The sequence below is a fragment of the Cajanus cajan genome, chromosome 8 (assembly GCF_000230855.2).
Source record: "Cajanus cajan strain Asha chromosome 8, NIPB_CcT2T_4, whole genome shotgun sequence".
NCBI lineage: Eukaryota > Viridiplantae > Streptophyta > Magnoliopsida > Fabales > Fabaceae > Cajanus > Cajanus cajan.
In genome coordinates this window covers 25,061,134-25,082,785 of record NC_138524.1, presented here as the reverse complement: position 1 = coordinate 25,082,785, position 21,652 = coordinate 25,061,134, and the positions used below count along the sequence as shown (strand labels likewise).

The 21,652-nt window shown below is 42.4% G+C and overlaps 2 protein-coding genes across 2 annotated transcripts; both read right to left on the bottom strand.

The window, feature by feature from the left end:
* Positions 1–16,083: 16,083 nt before the first annotated feature.
* On the bottom strand, positions 16,084–16,671 carry LOC145950349 (uncharacterized). Its single transcript, XM_083061438.1, has one exon. The coding sequence runs from the start codon at positions 16,669–16,671 to the stop codon at positions 16,084–16,086; it is 588 nt and encodes a 195-aa protein (XP_082917564.1).
* Positions 16,672–18,506: 1,835 nt separating this feature from the next.
* On the bottom strand, positions 18,507–20,112 carry LOC145950348 (uncharacterized). The gene is made up of 3 exons (XM_083061437.1): positions 19,125–20,112; positions 18,811–19,069; positions 18,507–18,669 (listed from the first exon to the last, which is right to left on the bottom strand). Exons 1-3 carry the CDS (start codon positions 20,110–20,112, stop codon positions 18,507–18,509), a joined length of 1,410 nt encoding a protein of 469 aa, XP_082917563.1.
* Positions 20,113–21,652: the final 1,540 nt, after the last annotated feature.

Genomic DNA, 21,652 nt, shown 5'->3' with positions numbered 1-21,652 from the left:
TTCACTGAAATAAGCAATTGGGTGCCCACCCTATAACAAAACCGCCCCTATGCCAACCCTAGAGGCATCACATTCTAGCTCAAAAGTTCTTGAAAAATCCAGAAGAGCTAGAAGTGGTGCATGGGTGAGCTTATCCTTTAAAGCTAGGAAGGTTCTTTCTTATTTTTCTCCCCATATGAACTCCACATTCTTCTTTAATAACTCATTCAATGGGGAGGCGAGTGTGGAGAAATTAGGAACAAACCTCCTATAGAAGCTAGCCAACCCATGGAAGCTCCTAATATCTCCAACACTCTTAGGAGTAGGCCATTCTTGGATGGCTTTGATTTTCTCGGGGTCTACATGAACCCCTTTTTTACTAATAATAAATCCTAAGAAAACAACACTATCTACACAAAAGGTACATTTTTCTAAGTTTCCAAAAAGATGATTTTTCCTAAGAATGTTAAAAACTTGCCTTAAGTGTCCTACGTGATCACTTAGGCACCAACTATATATAAGAATGTCATCAAAATAAACTACAACAAATTTTCCTATACAATCCTTTAGGACATGATTCATGAGGCCCATGAATGTACTAAGAGCATTGGTGAGCCCAAAGGGCATCACTAGCCATTCATATAATCCAAACTTGGTCTTGAAAGTGGTTTTCCATTCATCTCTTTCTTTAATTCTTATTTGATTATATCCGCTTTTAAGATCAACTTTAGGAAATATAATGGCTCCATGAAGCTCATCTAGCATATCATCAAGCCTAGGGATAGGATGTCTATATTTTACAGTGATGTTGTTGATGGCCCTACTATCACAACACATTCTCCACTTGCCATCTTTCTTGGGAACCAACAACACTGGAACAACACAAGGACTTAAGCTCTTTCGAACCCAGCCCTTCTCCAACAACTCTTGAACTTGAGACTCTATTTCTTTAGTCTCTTGGGGGTTGGTCCTATAGGCTGGCCTATTGGGTAGGCTAGCCCCAGGCACCAAATCAATTTTATGTTCTATTCCTCTTAAAGGAGGAAGGCCCATTGGACTCTCTAGAGGAAATAAATCATGAAATTCTTTTGAAAGAATTTTGACCCCCTTAGGTAGAGTCTCATGTGCACTAGATGTGACAATGAAAGTTAGAGTTCTTGTACACAGAAGGACAAAAGAGGTTGTTTGATCAAGAGGTTTGGTTTGGAAATTTCTTTGTTCAACAACTTCTAGAGAGGGAACTCTTTTCTCCCTAGATTTCTCTTTAGTCCTAGTTTTCATGGACTTTTTTTTTTCTCTATTTTCTTTTTTTTTTTCAATCTTTTCTCACTTTCTCTTTTGAATTTCATTTGTGCTTGATCCTCTGCCACCTATTGAGGAGAAAGAGGATGAAGCACAAATTTATTTTCTTTATATGTAAAGGATATCTAATTAATAAGGCCATTATGCATGGTTTTCTTATCAAATTGCCATGACCTTCCTAACAAGATATGACAAGCTTCCATTGGTACTATATCACATAGCACCTCATCTTCATACTTCCCAATGGAAAGCTTGACCTTTACTTGTTGGTCAACTACTAGGTCACCATCCTCATTAAGCCAATGAAGTTGATAAGGTTTAGGATGGAGACTAGTAGTTAAGTCTAACTTTTCAACTAGCCTAGTGCTACAACAGTTGCACCATGATCCACTGTCAACAATGAGAGAACAAACATTGTTTAAAACATTACATCTTGTATGAAAGATATTCTCCCTTTGTGATAGAGTACCACTAGGTTGGTTGTTGAGGAGTCTCCTAATCATTAATAGCTCCCCTTCATAAGGAAAAGTAACCTCCACATTTTCCTCATGCTCACTTGCTTCTTCCTCACTATCACTAGAGGAAGTAGTAGTCACCTCTTGACTACTATAAGTGTCATGTCCCCTCATAATCATAACTTTCTTTGTGGGACATTGGGAGGCAATGTGGCCTCTCCCTAGACACTTAAAGTATTTAATATCACTAGTCCTAGAACTAGTGTGTGGAGTGAACTTCCCTTTTCCCTCGTCTTTTTCTCTAACTAGATCCTTGGAGGGTTCAAAAACTTTTTTCTTTTCAATAGACTTTCCCTCCCTCTTGTAGTCTTTTTTTAGAGATGAAGAGTGGGAGATTTCTCTTCTAAAAGAGGATTTTCTCATTTTCTGTAGTTCTACCCTTACACAAAGTTGGACCAAGTCATTTAAGTCCATGTAGGGTAGTAGCTCCACTTGGTCTCTTATCTCTAAATTAAGACCACTCAAGAATCTAGCTACAGTTGTAGCTTCCTCTTCTCTAATGCAAGACCTCATCATGTAAAACTCCATTTGTTGCCTGTACTTTTCTACAGACATATCTCTTTGTTGGGGCCTTTGGAGCTTATTCATAAGCTCCCTTCCATAATAGGTGGGAATATGCCTCCTCCTCATGACACTCTTAAGATCATTCCAATATTAGATAGGAGGGTCATTATGGAGGCGCCTTTCTCTCTCTAAGGTCGTCCACCAATACATGGCATACCCTTGGAAGCTAAGGGTAGCCAGAGGGACTTTCCTCTCTTCACTCACCTTGTGGCAAGCAAACAGTTGCTCAACTTTCATCTATAATTCCACATCATCCTTCCCAAAGAATTGTGGGAGGTCAACTTTGACTTCCCTAGGTTTAATGGTCCTTCTAGGGGGGTTGATAGTGGTCTCCCATATTTAAACTCTCATTGGGAGAAGAATATTGAGAGTGTGAGATCTTATTCCTTCTCTTTTGTTTTCTCATATCTTCTTTAAGTTTTTCTTCTTCTTGTTTAAGAAGTCTCAATTCCTCCTCTAAGAAAGCAAGTTGGCCTTCTCTTTCAATTTTCTCCTTCTCTTTTTGTATGACCTCTTGCTTTCTCACTAGTATAAAATCTGTTATTTACGTCACTGTTTTGTTGTCGAAAAATGAAAAATCCAACGTAAAAAAAATGGTGACATTTTTGAAATTTAAACAAAGTTTTTTACGTCGGACACCACTAGGTCCAACATAAAATTTAAAATCTACGTCGGCCCTCTATATAGTAGTAGATTTAAAAATTTACGTCGGACCTCATGGTGTCCGATGTAAAAAACTTGTTATATCCCTTTCCTCTAATTCATTTCTTCGCACGCGCTCTAGGGTTTTATTTGCAGAACGTTCAAGCGACCTCCGAAGATGAGTTTCTATGAATCCTGGGTGTTTCCGGTGACGTTGAACGGTAGCGACGGTGGTGGCAACGTCCATTCATCATTGCAGATCATTTTATCCAATTGTATTGAAGTTTTGGAGCACGTCTTGCTTAAGTTAGCATTTAAGGGTAATCGAAGGTGTTGGGATTCAAGGTTAGTGCAAATAGATTGGATTGGAGGATATTTTTGAACTTAAACATTGTTTGTGTGTGTTGTTTTGGAGGTTTTATGGTTATTCCGTAGGTATATTTTTTAAATGCAAACATACTATTTCATGTGTTAATTTTGCATCTAGAACGGCCTGTTCTCCAACCAGAACGGCCCGTTCTGCTTGCATATGCCATGTGTTAATTTTGCATCTGAAACGTCTCATTCTCAAACCAGAACAGCCCATTCCAGATGCAAAATTAACACATAACAAGTGCAAGCAGAACGGGCCGTTCTGGTCTTGGTTTTTCAACTTTTTTATGTCGGGGCTTGAAAACAACTAACGTAATATTACGTCAGCTTTTAAACCCGACATAGATTTACGTCTCCCGTATTTATGTCGGACATTTTTCTAACCTAAAAACATGAAAATAACAGACATAAAATACCCCTTTTGCACTAGTGTCTCCATAGTTTAAGTGATTTTAGCTCTTTAGTGATATAAGAAAGAATTTTTGGAGAGTTATCACTTTCACTAGGTTCAGAGTCTTGAGAAATTTTAAACAAAAAATATTTTCAATCAAAAATAGTATTTAAGAAAATAAAATTTTTGAAGTGCTAGACTTGGCACTTAGAGGTCTAAGAGTACAAATTGAACTATGGAGGGAGGTGAGCTACAAAGAGCCACTTAATAACCAAGCCTCTTCAAGTAAAAATCTCTAAACTCCCTTGTACTTTTGTCTTGCACAAACTAATTTTCACAAAGATCTTTTCAAAAGAAAAATAACAAACAAGTGCCTAATGTGTACAATTAATCAAGGCTTAAAATCATAAATTGCTTGAAAACATAAATGGCATGAAAACATAAATTGTTTGAAAACTTAAATGGCTGAAAACATAGATTTCTTAAAATGTAAATGGCTTGAAAACTTAAAGACAAGAAAACATAAACTAGGCGTATAAGACTATAAACCTAAGTGAGAGCTTGGAAAGTACCAAGGACTTCCAAGGACCACTCTCATAAGTAGTACACGTATTTACCTAATTGAAAACACTAAGGAGAGATGGAGATACACCAAAGGCACTCCAAGACACTCTTAAAAAGGCCTTGTACAACAAATGAAAGAAATTGAAAATTTACACCAAATGAAATGCAAATTTACACTAAATAAAATGTAAATTCACACTCAAATGAAATGTAAATTCATTCTAAATGAAAAGTAGTGGCTGCACCAAATTTTTAGAAAACAAAATTCAACCACTAGATTAGTGACAAATTTAGAGATGGATTTAACAAGGAAATTTTGTGACAAAATTTTCCATCTCTAAACTAGTCTCTAATTCTCAATTTTCACAGATTTTTCTTAAAACTTTTGTTGTGTCTTTTCCAATCCTCTCCCAGCTGCAGCAACCTCTCCAAGTGTATCCCTCCTCTCTTAGGAATAACCTTGATGTTGGTTATTCCTTAGTGTTTGGTCTCCCACCAAGAATTTTCCACCAAAGAGAATAGCAATCTCCTAGGCTTCCACAAACACTTCAAGATGCTACCCTTGTACTTGGCTTTCCACACCTTCAAAGAGGCACTCAACACACCTTAAGTTGCTTGAGTTATATAGGAAAACTGAAAAGGCACAATTGAAGAAAGGCTACACCAATTGGTAGAATTAAAGAGACAGGACTAGAAAGAGTTCCAAACAAAGACAAGCAAAAATTAAGGCACCAAAGAAAGGCTAGCACACAAAGGAAAAACCTATCAATGGCACTAGAGTAGATTACAAAATAAAATCTAAGATTACAAAACAATGGCAAAATCGAGAGCAATCTTAAGAAAAATTTCTACTCCTTGGCTTTTTCTTGTACTCTTTCTTTTGTAATTTTTTTTGTAACCTTTTTTTGCACTTTTTATTTTCTTTTGTACAGGAGTTTAATTCCTTTTAATGCAAGTATAAGTGTCGGATTTAATGTTTAAAACTGCTGCCAAAATTTTCCATAAAACAAGAGGTATTCTAGTGAAATTGTTTTCCTAGTGCTTCACAATTTTATGTCTAATTTTTAGGTCAAATTCAAGCACTCTTTTCTTTTGTTTTTCCAATGTTTTTAGAACACTAATACCTTTGTTTTGTCCAATCACGGACTCATGTTATAGGAATAGAGAGACTCAAGCAAAAATAAAAACACAAGCACAAGAAACCTAGGCGCACAACACAAATTGATTCAAGGAATTAGGAAACAAGCAAACATATGAATCAATTAACAATATGAGACATAAGTATCCATCAAAATGTTTAGAAGAACTAGATCCATTCAGAAAACATGTTTTATGACATAGAAAAAGGAAGAGAACAACACGGATTCACACAAAAGTTTAGGACACATAACCTCAACAGCACCAAGGTTATAGATACAAAAAATGATGGAACTCTCTTGAAGAGGATTGATGTTCTTCAAGAGATCCACCTTCCAAGACCTTTGCTCCTTGAGTTTGAAGACTTAATGATGGCGGAAGCTCCTTGAAGACACCTCCAATGGAGGAGAAGCAAGGTAAGAGGTTCGGTTTCTCTTGAAGGAGAGAAACTTGAGGAACCAAGCACAAATGAGAAGTTCCTTTGTGAAGCTTCTAAGAGAAGAAAGATTCTCCATGGTTTAGAGACTCTTGAGTTGAGAGAGAATTTCTGAATTCTATTTCTCAAATTTGTCAAAAGTGTGGTACAAGGTAAGGTTTACAAATATATAGGGAGAGGTAGCTTAGGGAGCAAGCTAATCCTTAACCATGGTTCACTAGGAACCATGGTAGGGTTACTTGACTGTCCAAGTGAGTTTAGAGACATGTGGAGCAAGCTTCTCACTTAGCTTGCTTGGGAAGCAAGCTAAGGAGAACCTTGTAGCACAAGCTTCTCAAAGCTTCAAGGATAAAGAAACAATTCGGCCAAAAGAGTGAAGGAAGCTAGGCGGATTGGCTACATTTTGGCTCCTTGAATTAATTTCAAAAATGTTTGATTTAGTCTAGTTAGGTTCATCCAAAAGTGATGAAACCTAGCTAGATCAAATCTATGAAAAATTAGGAGCAAAATGAGTCCAATATGTAAAATTTTGCCTAGGCCCAATTCTGGCCAAATTGCTAGTTACACCTTCAAGCATTGCTAAATGCCACCCCCCTTCTACTACTGAAAAAATAGGAAATGAGTGTATCAACAAATAAGGTTAAATGGAGTCAAAGTCTCCAAGTAACCCACCCTAGAATCAATATACTATGACTAATAAAAATGAAATAAAGTGTCTCACAAATACAAAGGAAAAAATAAACCTATACAAGAGAACTATGTACAAGTTATACACAATAGAACTAAGCCTTTTCTTCATGATAGAGTAGTCCAAGTGAAGAGTACCTTGGGCTTAGAAAGCCCACTAGTCTTCAAGATGTCCAACTCTTCTCGTATGCTCCTGGCCATATCTCTAGTGATTAGGCCCTTGACCCATTGTCCATCATAGCCCCTACGTAGTTCCATCCCAATAGTTAGGAACTCTTGTAAGCATTTCGATTTGTTTACAAGAGTTTAGGTATAGAGTTGACCCCTATGATCTTTCTGCATTTCTACAAAACTTGGCCAGGAGACGTGCGAATGGCTATTGTTGATCAACTAGCTCATGGGGTGTTGTTTGAACCATGCATGCATTTCCTCCTTCAAGAACTTCAAAAATGATTATTTTAAGGTTTTATCGATCTTTAAGGGGGGCACATTCTTTTATGGATCTACTTCCCAAGGATGAGGAGAATTCATTTTCAAAATTTCTTTTTTATTGAACCCGAGAACCATTTAGGTATAAGGTATGGGAGCTAGATACCATGAGTTTAGAGGAGCAGAAACACTAAAGAAGATGAGTCCCAAGGTTGTGCTTGCTACCTTCTGTGATTTACAAGCTCGATCTTAGATCTTGGGGAATTACGCAATACCTCGGGACTAAGCTCGTTAAGGTTGGTGTCAACTTTGATGACGTTAACAAATTAAAAACTAATCTAGAAGAGATTCGAGATAGTCTTCAGACCTTGAAGGTTAATGAAGGCTTGTCTCAAGAGATCACCAAATTACAAAGTCAAGTTGGTGATCTTCATAACCGTGATAAGAACCCCCAAAATCAACTTTGGCACCTAGACAAGGCCTAACACAAGCTTGATACCAAGAAGAAAATGTTGAAAGGCTACCTCCAAGAGATGATAAAGTCCCAAGACAAAGAGAACAGAAGAAAGAAGTTGTCGCGACCAGTTTAGTGGAGGCAGAAAACCAAGTGTATAAGTAGCATGTGACAGGCTTCAATAAAGCCCTTTGATAGGTTGTCTACTTCGCCAGCATGATAGCCTTATCTATGTTCACCATAGATGAGTTGTGTGATTTGTTGTTGACTTATTTGTTGGGATTTTGTTCGCTGTTAGTGATTTGATTATCATCTTCATGTTTGTGTCTTTGTTATAGGTGTGCAAGAACTTGTTTGTTCGAGGATCATGTAGGAATGATATTTGTGTAAGCGGGGTGAGAGCTCATTTGCTAATAAATTGCATATGAATGAGGGTTGTGTGAAGGGTGCAAGAGCTCGTTCGCTCAAAAATCAGAAATGAACTATATTCATGTAAGGGACGCGAGATCTCATTTTCTCAAAAACCGTGTATGAATGAGGGTCATGTGAAGGGTGTGAGAACTCGTTTGCAAATAAATAGCGCACGAACTTAGAAGTTTATGTAATGGACGAGAGACCTCATTCACTCAAAAATCATTCATGAACTCTGAGGTTTGTGTAAGGATGCGAGACCTTGTTTACTCAAAAATCGTGTGTGAGGGAAATAAGAGCATGTTTGCTCGAAAATCGTGTGAACAAAGTTCGTTTATGAGGTGCGAGAGACAATTTGCTTGATAATCATGCACAAACCCATAAGTTTGTGTAAGAGACACGAGAGCTCGCTTACTCAAAAAGCACATGTGAATAAAGGTCGTGTATAGGGCGCAAGAGCTCGTTCGCTCGAAAATTGTGTATGAACTTTGAGGTTCATGTAAGGGACATGAGAACTCATTTTCTTGAAAATCGCATGTGAACAATGATTGTGTAAAGGGCACGAGAGCTTGTTTGCTCAAAAATCATGCACAAACTATGTTTGTTTAAAGGATGCAAAAGCTTATTTGCTCAAAAGTTGCGTATGAACGAAGGTCGTGTGAAGGGCACAAGAGCTCGTTTTCTACAAAATCGCACATGAACTATATTTGTGTAAGTGATATGAGAGCTCATTTGTTCAGAAATCGCTCATGAACTCAAAATTTTGTGACTTTGCTTGTAAGTGACTTTTGGGGAGTCATATGATATATAGTTGTTGCAACTTTGAGGAAAGGAAAAAAAAAAAGAGAAAAGGGTTAAAATAATAAAATAAAAAATATATTTGTTGCATTTGCCAAATGTTTATCAAAATGATATTGAATATAATAATTCAAATATTAGTAAATTGTAATTCATCCATACACTAGTTGGCACTGATGTCATATCATGGAGTACCTATAATTTTCCAATAATAAATCTTGTAAAGTGTACATATGCTAGGTTAGTTGAGTATTTTGTGAAAAGGTTAGGTCAAGAAAATCTAGAGCTTGCGGTTGGTCAATGATATTGTCGAAAGTTAATGGATGCTATGAAAATAATTGAGAGGAGGCAACATCTCATATCGTTCGAAGATATGACTATGAGGTCACCAGATTTGAAGTGGAAGAAGCTTTCATTGATCTAGTTACACAAAAAGGTGGTCATACTTGGACAATAATTCTTAATAAACAAAAATGTGAGTGTTGTGCTTTCCAAGCTTAGAGATATCCATGTTCATATGTTATTGCCACATGTGCTTATGTTCGAGTAGATTCCTTGAACTATGTTGATGTTGTCTATTTAAATGCATATATCAAAGACGCATATTTTGGGCAATGATACCCACTTGGTAGTGATGACAACATTCGTCTTACCAATGGACCTCGCATTGTCCTTAATCAAACTATGTTGCGAGCTAAGGGGCGTCCAAAATCAACCTGTATAAGAAATGAAATAGATTGGACAGAATCTCAATGAAGACAACATTGTGAACATTGTAAGGTTGAAAGTCATATAATAAAATAAACTAACCTCAACTAGCAGACAATATCAATGATGACCTTAATCATTAATTAATGAGTGTGTATCCACAATCTTAATGCTATAATACTCAGTCATGTATATCCTAATTCCTTGACTTTTGCGATGGATAAAGATTCAGTTGTGCCCATTCCTCTTAAGTATCACTATATATTTAAAATATAAACTACAAATAAATATGTTCTTACCAGAGATCGGTCGTGGGAGACGATCTGCTGGTTAAGATTTGTGAGCCTCCTTCACTGGTACGTCTGCTGTTCCAAGGCGGGGGTGGTAGCTACAAAAGAGACTCTGATGCTAAAGTTAGTGTTTGTGGATGTGTGGGTCTCGTATAAGTAATGCACGTACCTTTGTGTGGATTGGGGTTTTTTTTGGGCTTTGGGCCCGAGATCAGTTATGACCTATGTTAGACAGTAGGCCTTATCTTGGTCGATGTCGCCTAGCGCATGTCCGATGTCAATTTGCGCTGTGATGCCAAGTTCGAGCTCGGCTTCGTGGTACAGATGGTACACTAGCCCCCCGAGCTCTGAGGATTGTGGGTCGAGGAATTAACGTGACACCATGTGTCACAAGTGTCACCTCATTCCCCGAAACGCGTGGGCGGCGTGTTAATAGGGGGTGATGGTTATGTAATGATGGGTGCAGTCATCATAATGGGCTCCATTAATGTGTCGTCAGTTTTGTCCTCCTCTCTCCACGTGTCGCGTCCGTTTCAATTTTGGGCAACCCCGTTTTTCCCTCTCTCCTTCACGCCTTCTCCCCTTTCACTTTACTCTTTCCTTTCTTTGGCTTCCCTCATACGCTCTTCCCTTCACCACCTACCGTCATCAATGTTTTCCTTGCCCCTGCTCTTCCTCGTCGTCGCCGTTTCCGGCAATCAGGTTCTCCTTCTCAGTCATTGTTCTATCGTTGTCAAGGAAGTACCAAGTACTTTGCCCTCTCTGTCTTCTCTTCTCGTTTTTTCCCTCTATTGGGCCCCTTCTTCTTTTTTCCTCGACTATCCATTTTCTTGAGTCCTTGGATTTCTTGATGGTTGGAGAGAATAGTGTCGCACCCTCTGCGCCGGCCAAAGGTAAAGGCAAGGCGCGCGGCAAGGCGGTGGCCGACGAGACAGCCACCGTTGAAAAGAAAAGGGGTGGGAATAACCCTAGGGATTCTTTTCCCGTCATCACTGGCTACGAATGGGTCAGAGTTAATGTCGGAGAATTCCAGAGCGTCTTTAAGTCATTTCTAGAGGTCAATGCGATGTGGAAATCGCACAGGATCTGCCAAGCGTTCATTTCTAAGCTCATCCGTCTTGAACCTTGTCAACCCGGCGAGCGTGTGTATATGGGGGGTACCACTAATATCCCTTTTTTCTATATGTACCAGTGTTTTTTTAGGGATTTAGGTGTGTGTCTTCCCTTCACTCAGTTCGAATGCGATTTTTTGAATTTTATCAACGCGGTTCCTTGCCAATTGCACCCCAATAGTTGGGGTTTTTTTAGGGTTTTTCAAGTCTTGTGCTCGACCTTAGGAATAGGGTTGTCACTTCCTGTTTTCCTCCACTTCTACCAACTCAAGTTGGGCGAGCCTCCCTTAGGATGGGTGTCCTTGAATGGGAGTAAGGCTGGGGGGTTGTTTTCTCTTTACTCCCAGTCGTACAAGAGCTTCAAGAAGGAGTTCTTCCGAGTTCTGCCTAAAGAGGCCGACCCGCTGAAGGATGAAGTATTCCACTTCGGCGGGTTGCCGAGGTTCCCTCTCTACTGGCAGCAGAATCTGATTAAGTTCAATGGGTCAGGTGGTCTTCAACTGACGGATTTGGATACGGCTGCCATCGCCAACCTAGCTGCGCTCCCTCGTCTCCTGGATTGCAAGCTCGTCCTGTCGCTTGCCAACTTGGCGGACAAAGAGAGGGGTTTAGAGAGTGAGTATTTTGTTCCCTTAGTTGTTAGGTCCTTTCCCTTTTTTTTCTTTTTCTTATGTGCTTGGCTTTTGTGCTTGCAGGTATAATGGGGAGGAGCAAGTGGCGTGAGCTGAAAGCCCGCTACAATGTTGTCGAGATCGAGGTCCCCGATCCCCTCGAGGAGGAGGTCGCTCCCCTTGAAACCCACAGAAAAAGAAAGAGGGGAGAGAAGGAGGTCAGGCAGACCTCTGCCCCTCAAGATGATAAAGAGGTGACTTCGAAGGCTGTTGATGCCGATGCAGTTGACCTAACTGGAAGTCCTCCTCCTGAGGGATCATCCCGAGCTGTTGTGGAGGAGGTCGCTTGTGAGGCGCTCTCTCATGAGGCACAGGTTTGTATCTCTCTTCTTGCTGTTTTTCTTCCACGTTGTGTGATTTTCTTGTTTAATAACTTAGGGAAAATTTTGTTTTGTGTTGTGTGCAGGCGGGGCCTGTGCCGACCATTGACGAGGCACGGGTGGAATCGAGCTTGGAGGTGCCAAGGCCGGACGCTTCAACTACTGTGCAGGCGGTGCCTACCTCAACTTTCACCGAGGTCTGTAGAGAAGGGTTGAGTACTGGGGCACCATCATCGACTCCTGCGGCCACCGTGTCGCCTCCACCCCCGGCGGGGGCTCCGAAGGGGAAGTGCATCGTGCAGCGTTTCAACGTTAAACGCCCCTTGGCAAGGCTGGACCACGTGAGTATGTCGTTAGACGTGGACTTGATGTGGAGCTCGGGGGTGACCGCCGAGACCTTCTACCCGCGGGGTTCACTCCGCTCGGCCAACAAGGAAATTATCGAGAAGGTTGGGGCAGTGGAGGGACTGGACTCTGCGGAGGTATTCATGTAGAGGTCGATCACCATCGTCGACCATTGGAAGCGTAAGTTGTCGAAGCTGCAAGGAGATCTCGAGAGCGCCAGGAGTCGAGTTCAGCCTTTGGAGGAGGAGAACCGGGCTTTGGGGGCCGCTCTAGGCGAGGCCAAGAGGCAGAATGAGGCCGAGCTACAAGCCACAAGGAGGGATCTTGTGAGAGCTCAGAAGTCTTTGTAGATTGCTCTGAAGGCTAATGAGGTTTATGCTGCCCAAGTGGGCGAGCTGCAGGAGCTTGCCACTTCTTCTCGGGACCGAGTATGCTCCCTGGAGGATGAGGTCTCGTCACTGAAGGCTGACCTAGCAGAAGCGGCCGAGAAGCATCTCTGCGATGTGGTGCTTCTTGGTGGTAAGGAAGAGGAGGTCGCAGCACTAAGGGCGGACCTGGAGAAGATGACCAAGGCTAAGGTGGGGTTAGAGAGGAAGCTTGTTGAGACTGAGCGAGCTATCTTGCTGGAGCACAAGAAGGGCTTTGTCAAGGCAGCTCATCAAGCGAGGTTGCTTGCACCCGGGGTCGACCTCTCTGCTATGCACGTAGAGAAAGAGGTGCGTGCTGGGCGGCTGGTGAAGGAAGATGACCTTCCTGACAGTTCGAGCGAGAATACCACTGCCTAGGCTGCTATTTTTGTAATAGCTTAGTTCATGTAATTTATTTTTCTTGCTTCCTGAACTTTTTCTTTGTGTTGACAAACTTGTTGTGTATATATTGTTTTTATGAGTTTTCATCTGTCGTTGTTGATGGTTCTACTTTAACCTTTGATTTTTCGTTGAGGATTGAATTCGGTTTTAGGCTTAGTTGTCGCCCGCTTCTGAGTTTTGTAATGTGTTCGAAACTTGTTTTGTATTCTGTGCTTTTTGGGAAAGGTATCTTGCATCAAGGTTCAAATTCGACTTTGGCTTAAGGTAAAGTGATTCGTACCAAGGTTCGAATTCGACCTTGGCTTAACATAAGGTAGTTCATACCAAGGTTCGAATTCGACCTTGGCTTAACATAAGGTAGTTCATACCAAGGTTCGAATTCGACCTTGGCTTAACATAAAGTAGTTCGTACCAAGGTTCGAATTCGACCTTGGCTTAACATAAAGTAGTGCGTACCAAGGTTCGAATTCGACCTTGGCTTAACATAAAGTAGTTCGTACCAAGGTTCGAATTCGACCTTGGCTTAACATAAAGTAGTTCGTACCAAGGTTCAAATTCGACCTTGGCCTAACATAAAGTTATTCGTACCAAGGTTCGAATTCGACCTTGGCTTAACATAAAGTTATTCGTACAGAGGTTCGAATTCGACTTTGGCTTAGCATAAAGTAATTCGTACCAAGGTTCGAATTCGACCTTGGCTTAACAAGGTATAATTTGTGTCAAAGCAGTGTAAAATTGAGAAGCTATGAATGGAATGAGTCATTTTATTAATGTCATGGGTGTGCCTCGTTAAAAACCCTCTCAGCCAAAACCCATTTTTCTATTTTTTGGGACAAAAGACTGAGTCGGAAAAAGAGTGCACAGCTCATTCGTACAATTTCAACTGAAGTAGAACTTGAGATGCGTGGCATTCCAAGTTCGCGGGATGGCTTTGCCGCTGAGCTCTTCTAGTCGGTATGCTCCATTTTCTAAGTCTTTTGTAACTCGAAATGGGCCATCCCAGTTGGGCGCGAGTTTTCCTTCTGATGGGTCTCTTCGTGCTTTGCCTAGTAGTCGCCACACCAAGTCGCCAACCCGGAAAGAGCGAGGTCGGACTCCCGTGTTGTACCTTCTAGAGGGTCAAAGTTTGCAAGCTTCTTCATGAATTCGGGCTTCCTCCCTGAGTTTGTCAATCAGGTCGAGGTTGGCTGCTGTCTCTTGAGCGTTTTGTTCCCTGTCGAAGACATGACGTCAATGAGACGGCTCGCCGACCTCCACTGGGATCATGGCATCGGCCCCGTAGGTCAGCCTGTAAGGTGTTTCCTGCGTTGTTGATTGTGGAGTACAGTGGTACACCCAGAGAATGCTGGGGAGCTCGTCGACCCATTGACCTTTGGCGCTTCCTAGCCGTTTCTTGAGCTCGCGGAGTATTACTTTGTTTTGTAGCTTCGGCTTGGCCATTAGTTTGGAGATGCTCCAGCGAGGTTAGGAGGTGCTTAATTCCGAGCTCTCAGAGGAAGTCCTCGATGTTGAGCTTAGGAGAGCTTGAAGCTTAAAGGAGTTTTGATGATCACAACATGTGTGTACAACAACAACTTGGAAGCACAAAAACAAAGTCAGAGAAAAGTCAAGAAAATGCTATGTAATAGAGCCATGTAATAGAGTTTAGAAAATAAATTATTTTGAATGAGTTTGTATGTTGTGTGTGCTTAGTATGCTTTGTGCATAAGCAAATTCTATATCTAAACTAAGTAGAGAGTGTATGATGATGAATTAAGAAGATTAGAAACTTATTTTGAGGTATAAAATGAAGTTTTAAAAACTAACTCAAAATAATCGATTATCGTTAAATATAATCGATTATTCCAACAACAGGCAAAATGGGATGCCTTGCTGCAATAATCAATTATTTGCCAAAATAATCGATTATCCCAGGAACAACTCTCTGGAATAATCGATTATCCAGCAAAATAATCGATTATATTGTTCTTGGTTGGTTTCCAGAAAACCTGAAGAACAAAATAATCGATTATTCTTTAAAATAATCGATTATCTGGGTCTGAGACTTTTATAAATAGTTTGAACTTTTAGAAACTTCAGACATGAGTTAGAACTGATAATCAAATTGAGAAAAACGTTTTTGTGGAGTCTTTGTGACATCTTGGAGAGTTTTCTTTGTGAATCCAAGAAGAGAAACGTTTATGAAAAACTTTGAAAGAAGATCATCATCATCATATCATTCTTGAAAGGGGAGATTAAGATTTGCTTCAAGAATTCCAGGTGAATTCGTTCCTTTATTCTGTGTGAATACTTGTAAAATCTTGAGAAGGGTTTCTCAAGTGGTAAGGTTTCTTGTAGTGGGTTTCTACAAGGGGTGCTTTCTTGGGGTCAAGAAAGTGATTATCTTTAGTGTTGAAGTATATGCATGTGTGTGTGCTTGTAAACCTTCTTACTTAAGATAGTGGAACAAATCTTAATCAGGTGTTGATTAAGGACTGGATGTAGGTCACATGTGGAGTGGCTGAACCAGTATAAATGACTTGTGCAATCTTCTTCTACCTTATCTTTTACTTTGAGTAATTCTTGGTTGAATATTAAAGAAGATAATTCTTGATTAACATGTGTGTGTGAATATTGATGGTTTAAATATGAATTAAAGCGTTACTTTTGAACCTCATTATTTTGTAATCAAGAGAGTATATTGCATTCATACTTCCATAACAAGTCTTTAGAGGAGCTTCATTTGAAAATTCAGCCTTAGAAAAGTTTAAGTGAAATAAAGATCCTAAATACTCTGATAAATTTTTAAAGGGTCATAGAATCCAATTCACCCCCCCCCCCCCTCTTGGATTGTGCCATTCTTTTCTAACACTCGAAGCTCTACGCGATGAACTGTCTACCATTATCGGTGACAAGAGAATGCGGGATGCCAAACCTACAAATGATGTTTTTCCAGGTGAATTTTTGTACATTCTCGGTGGTGATCTTGGCGAGTGGGCATGCCTCGATCCACTTGGTGAAGTAGTCGATTGCTACTAGGAGGAATTTGAGTTGACCTTTTGCGGGGGGAAATGGCCCGAGGATGTCCATCCCCCACTGGGAAAATGGCCACGGCGACATCATCTGGTGGAGGACTTCGGCTGGTTGCCGATGTGCGTTGCCGAACTGCTAACATTCCTTGCATTTTTGTACGTAGGCTTGGCAATTCGACTTCAACGTGGGCCAGTAGTACCCAGCTCGGAGAACCCTGGTCGCCATCGAGCGTGCTCCAGAATGCATACCACATATCCCTCGGTGGATCTCCTCGATGACATAAGTGGCTTGAGACCCTGCTAAGCATTTGAGCAGAGGAGTGGAGATGCCACGTTTGAACAGTTCATCCCCAATGATGACGAACTTATCCGACCTCATCCTCATCTTCCGTGCCTCGTCTTTGTCCTCGGGTAGAGTACCCTCCTTTAAGTAGCTCCAAATGCCTGTCATCCATCCTTGGTCTTCATTGTCACTAGCGTTGACGATTTTCTCCTCTAGACTGGGTGAATTCAGGGTCTCTTGGATGATGGTCCGATGTTGCACGGGACGCTTCGTACTGGCGAGTTTGGATAGGAGATCGGATCTGGCATTTTGTTCACGGGGCACATGGTGTATGGTGAACTCATTGAAGGAAGAGATCTTCTGGGATGTTGTAAGGAAGTACCTCTGTAGAAGGGTATCCTTGGTCTGGTACGCCCCGGGCCCGCTAAGTTGCTCCACCATGAGCTTTGAGTTGCTGTTGCAACTTACTCTCTATGCTCCGAGGTCACGAGCCAATCTTAGCCCTGCTAGAAGCGCTTCGTGCTTTGCTTGATTGTTGGTCACTTTGAAGCCGAACTTGAGAGATTGCTCGATGGTGACCTTATTCGGTCCCTCCAAGATGATCCCTGCACCACCACCCTTAAAATTAGAGGATCCATCAACTTGTAGAGTCCATACCTGTTGTTCCACAGCCGAGGTTGGGGTGAGTTCAGCCACGAAATCTGTTAAGCACTGAGCTTTCAGAGGGCCTCGAGTTTCGTATTGGATGCCGAACTCGGATAACTCCACTGACCATGCTATCATACACCCAGTGAGCTCCGACTTTCTCAAGATCTGCTTAATCGGGTAGTCAGTTTTAACGACCACCTGGTGACTTTGGAAATAAGGTCAGAGGCGCCGAGCTGCGGTGACGAGTGCTAGTGCAAGCTTCTCGATCATCTGATACCGTTTTTCCGTGTCTTGAAGGACTCGGCTGATAAAGTAGATCAGTGTTTGCACTTTCTGGTGTTCTTGTGCTATGACTGCGCTGATCGCACCCTCTGCCACGGCTACGTAGAGGAGTAGGTCGGTGTGATGATCTGGCCTTTGGAGGATTGGTGGTGTTGTGAGGAAGACTTTGAAGCTTTTGAAAGCTTCTTCGCACTGCTCAGTCCACTCAAAATTTTTGGGTTTTCGCAGCAAGGTGAAGATGGGCCCTGCTCTCTCTGCCAACCTAGGGATGAAGCGGGAAAGAGAGACCAACCTTCTTGCCAAGCGTTGGACGTCCTTAACGGTCTGGGGCTTTGCATTTGGATAATGGCTTTACACTTCTCCAGGTTGGCTTCAATCCCTCTACTGGTGATCATGAAGCCGAGAAATTTACCTCCCTGGATGCCAAAGACACACTTCTCTGGGTTGAGGTGCATGTTATGTTTTCTGATTTGGCTAAACACCCCGGCCAAGTTGGCAGCATGAGACTCAGCAGAAGTGGTTTTGACCACCATGTCATCGACGTAGACTTCTATGTTTCGTCCAATCTGCTGGTGAAAGACTTTATCCATCAGCCTTTGGTAAGTGTCTCCCGCGTTTTTTAGGCCGAATGGCATCACGCGGTAGCAGAAGTTGGCGTGGTCAGTGATGAACGACGTGTGCACCTCGTCTGGCAGGTACATCATGATCTGATTGTACCCAGAGTAAGCATCCAGAAAAATGAGGAGGGCGTGCCCGGATGCTCCATCGACCAGCCTATCGATGCTCGGTAAGGGCTATGAGTCTTTGGGGCATGATTTATTCAGGTCGGTGTAGTCGACGCACATACGCCACTTTCCCGAGCTCTTTTTAACAAGTACCACATTCGCTAGCCACGTGGTATACCAGACTTCCATGATGAATCCTGCCTTTATTAACTTTTGCATCTTGGCTATGATAGTTTCTCGCCTTTCACCGCTGACCTTCCGTTTTCTCTGGACAACAGGTTTTGCCTCTTTATGAATTGCCAACTTGTGACAGATAAAGTTAGCGTCTATACCTGGCATGTCGCCACTGGACCATGCGAAGAGATCGGCGTTCTTGGAGATCTCGGCTTCAAGTTGCCGCCGTATTTTTGGGTTTAGCTGTCAGCTTATTTTTATACACTACCCAGGGAGTTTTCCGACTTGAAGGTCATCTAGCTCGTCAATGGGGCTTGGCCGTTCGTCATGGGATTCTGACCTTGGATCCACGTCAGTGATGTCAACCTAAGCTATGTGAGCTACTGTAGGAGGGTCACTTTTGTGGCGCTCCTCGTATGGTGAGACCTTCAAGCTTTCGGCATAGCACTATTGAGTTGTCTTCTTATTTGCTTTAACTGAGATGATTTTCCCATTGCTCCCTGGGAACTTCATCGTCAAGTGGGGGGTGGACACCACAGCTCCGAGTTGGCTCAGGGTAGGCCGGCCGATGATTATGTTATACGACGTGTTGGCCTCAATGAGGAGGTATCTGACCATGATTCTCCTTGAGTCAGGATGGGTCCCAAAATTTGTTAGTAGATCCACGTACCCTCGAGTGTGAACTCATTCTTCTGCAAAACCGACTAGGGGTTCTGTGTGAGGTTGGATCAGGGAGTGAGGAATGTCTAACCTTAGGAACGTTGGCCAGTACAGGACGTCAGCCGAGCTTCCTTGGTCGATCAGTGTCTTGTGGACTTCCCAGTTGGCGACTTCTACGGCGATAACCATGGGATCATCTTGGTTTGGACAGATGCCAGTGTAGTCATCGTCGGCGAAGGTGATTGGTGGTGTGTTATGGTGCGGGGCCGAGGTGGCGGAATGGATGTTGTTGATGCTGCGCAAATGTCGTTTGCGTGTTGAGCTACTAGAGCCTCCCCCGGCGAAGCCACCTGCAATTGTATTGATAAATCCTCGTAAGCGAGCTGATCCTATATCCTGACTTACCTCGGCCTGCACCGCACCGCACTGCCAGTATTTTGCTGAGAATCGGAGGGTTAGTCCGTGCGAGTCTCGGAAGCTCGGCCTCGTCCTCGTCCTCGTCCGTGGTAGCCTCCTTTGTGACCTTGCTATCGTTGGTCGTATTGTCCGAGGTGCCCCCATAGACGAGTTTCTCTATGTGATCTCTGAGTGTGCGACACTCCTCGGTCGTGTGACCATAGTTTCTATGGTACCGACAATGTTTGGACTTATTCGCACTGTTGGGACTGTGTCCAGGTGGTGGTAGAGTGAGCAGATTGTTATTGCTGGCTTCTTCTAGGATGTGTACTCGGGGCGCATTTAGGGGGGTGTAGAAGTCATACCTGCCTCCTTTGCTTGCCCTAGCCGCCTTCTTGAACTGGCTGTCGTTGGTGGCTTTCATCTTATCTTTGTGACTGTGGTCCGGCTTCGCTTGTGATTTTCCACGAACTTGGTCGCGGAAGGCGGTGTTTTCTTCCATCTGAATGTACCCTACAGCTCGGGCAGAGAGTTTTTCCATATCTGGGGGAGGTCGTCGACATAGGCTGTTAACGAAGGGTCCTGGCTTGAGCGCCATGAGCATGGCATGAAGGGAGACCTCGGGATTTAGGTTGCGGATCTTGACCGAGGTGGTAGCAAAGCGCTCCATGAACGCCCTCAATAGTTCGTCGTCGCCCTGTCTAAGGCTGGCCAAGGCGGCTGACGTGATGTGGTGAGGCCGACTCGTTGCGTACTGTGTCATGAATCGTCTCACCAGGGTGTCGAAGTTGTCAATTGACCCCGCCGGCAATTGAGTATACCAAGCGAGTGCTGCTCCCTTGAGCGAGGTCAGAAAAACCCTAAACAGAATAGCATCCTCATTAGTGTATAGGTTTACCTGTGTGATGTACAGATCGATGTGCTCGTCTGGGTCGGCAGTGCCATCGTAACGGTCGATGTTGAGAGGCTTCCATCCAAAAGGCAGGGGCGTCTCCATGATGCGGTCAACAAAAGGATGGCGGCGGATGCTCGCTCGATGCCCTGGGGCTTGGGCAGGCGCATTGCTGACTTCATGTTCTGACCTATTCGTCGGTACGTGTGACCAATGTATGGTAGACCTGTGGGTGGGTGCCTTGGGTGCAGTTGGTGGCTAGGAAACCGAGTGTTCCTCTTCCTCGTTTTGATTACTCGGTTGAGGGGGTTGATCAGAGGGGCACCGAGGAAGCTGGGCGCGAATGCGCTCATTCTTGGCGCACAATGCTGCTAGGTCGGATTCGTGCCTAGCACGGATGTTCTCCAGGTCGACGGCGTGTTGTTGTCGCATTTGTTCGACCTGCTCGATCAATCTCCTTAATGTTGCTTCACCTTCCACTCTTGTTGCGCGATCTAGGTCGTCTATCACTTGTTTGCTATGGCTTCGGGTGAAAACCATAAGCGTGGCCGATAAGAGATGTCTTGATCAGCCCCACGGTGGGCGCCAAATGTTCTTACCGGAGATCGGTCGTGGGAGACGATCTACTGGGTAAGATTGGTGAGCCTCCTTCACTGGTACGTCTGTTGTTCCAAGGCGGGGGTGGTACCTGCAAAAGAGACTCCGATGCTAAAGTTAGTATTTGTAGATGTGTGGGTCTCGTATAAGTAATGCACGTACCTTTGTGTGGATCAGGGTTTTTCTGGGCTTTGGGCCCGAGATCAGTTATGACCTATTTTAGATAGTGGGCCTTATCTTGGCCGATGTCACCTAGCGCGTGTCCGATGCCAATTTGCGCTGTGATACCGAGTTCGAGCTTGACTTCGTGGCACAGATGGTACAAAATATATTTATTTTATATGTTTAATTTGTATATTTAAATTACATATGTGTCTGTTTAAATCTTTTTATATAATACTTCAAAACAATAAAAATTACAATATATAATATTGTATTTAAAATTTAATTTAAAAATGTATAGTTAAAGAGAGGGGGAATTTAAAAAAAAAAAAAAAAAAAAAAAAAAAAAAAAAAACACAAGGTGTATGTTTTAAGTTCAAAAATTTTTGAACTACATCTCTCATGCGTTTTCGATTCAAAATTTTTGAATAGAAAATGCGAACTCACCTATGGGTTTTTAGTTCAAAAATTCTTCGACCCTATGCCCAAGCCAGTGTGCGTTTTGCATTATACTCTGTCACTGCGGTCAAAACTATTTATTTCGATTAATAATTTTTAATTTTTAATTTTATATTATTTTTATTTAGTCTAGCCATAAAGCCTATTTATAGTGGTATAGCATGCATGTCCCTCGAAAGTACAAACAACTTAAGTCGCTATTATTGGGCCATTCGATTAATATATACATAATGCAACGAATTTTAACATGTGTGCAAAATTAATAATATAAAAAAGAGAAGGATCGGAGATAGTAAACTATTGAAGAGATAAGTTTTAATTTGAACCATTCGAGTAATATATATAGTGCAACCAATTTCACGTGTCCTATGACATAATGGGATAAAAAACGAAGGAGGAGGTGACACACTTTGAAAATAGTAAAATA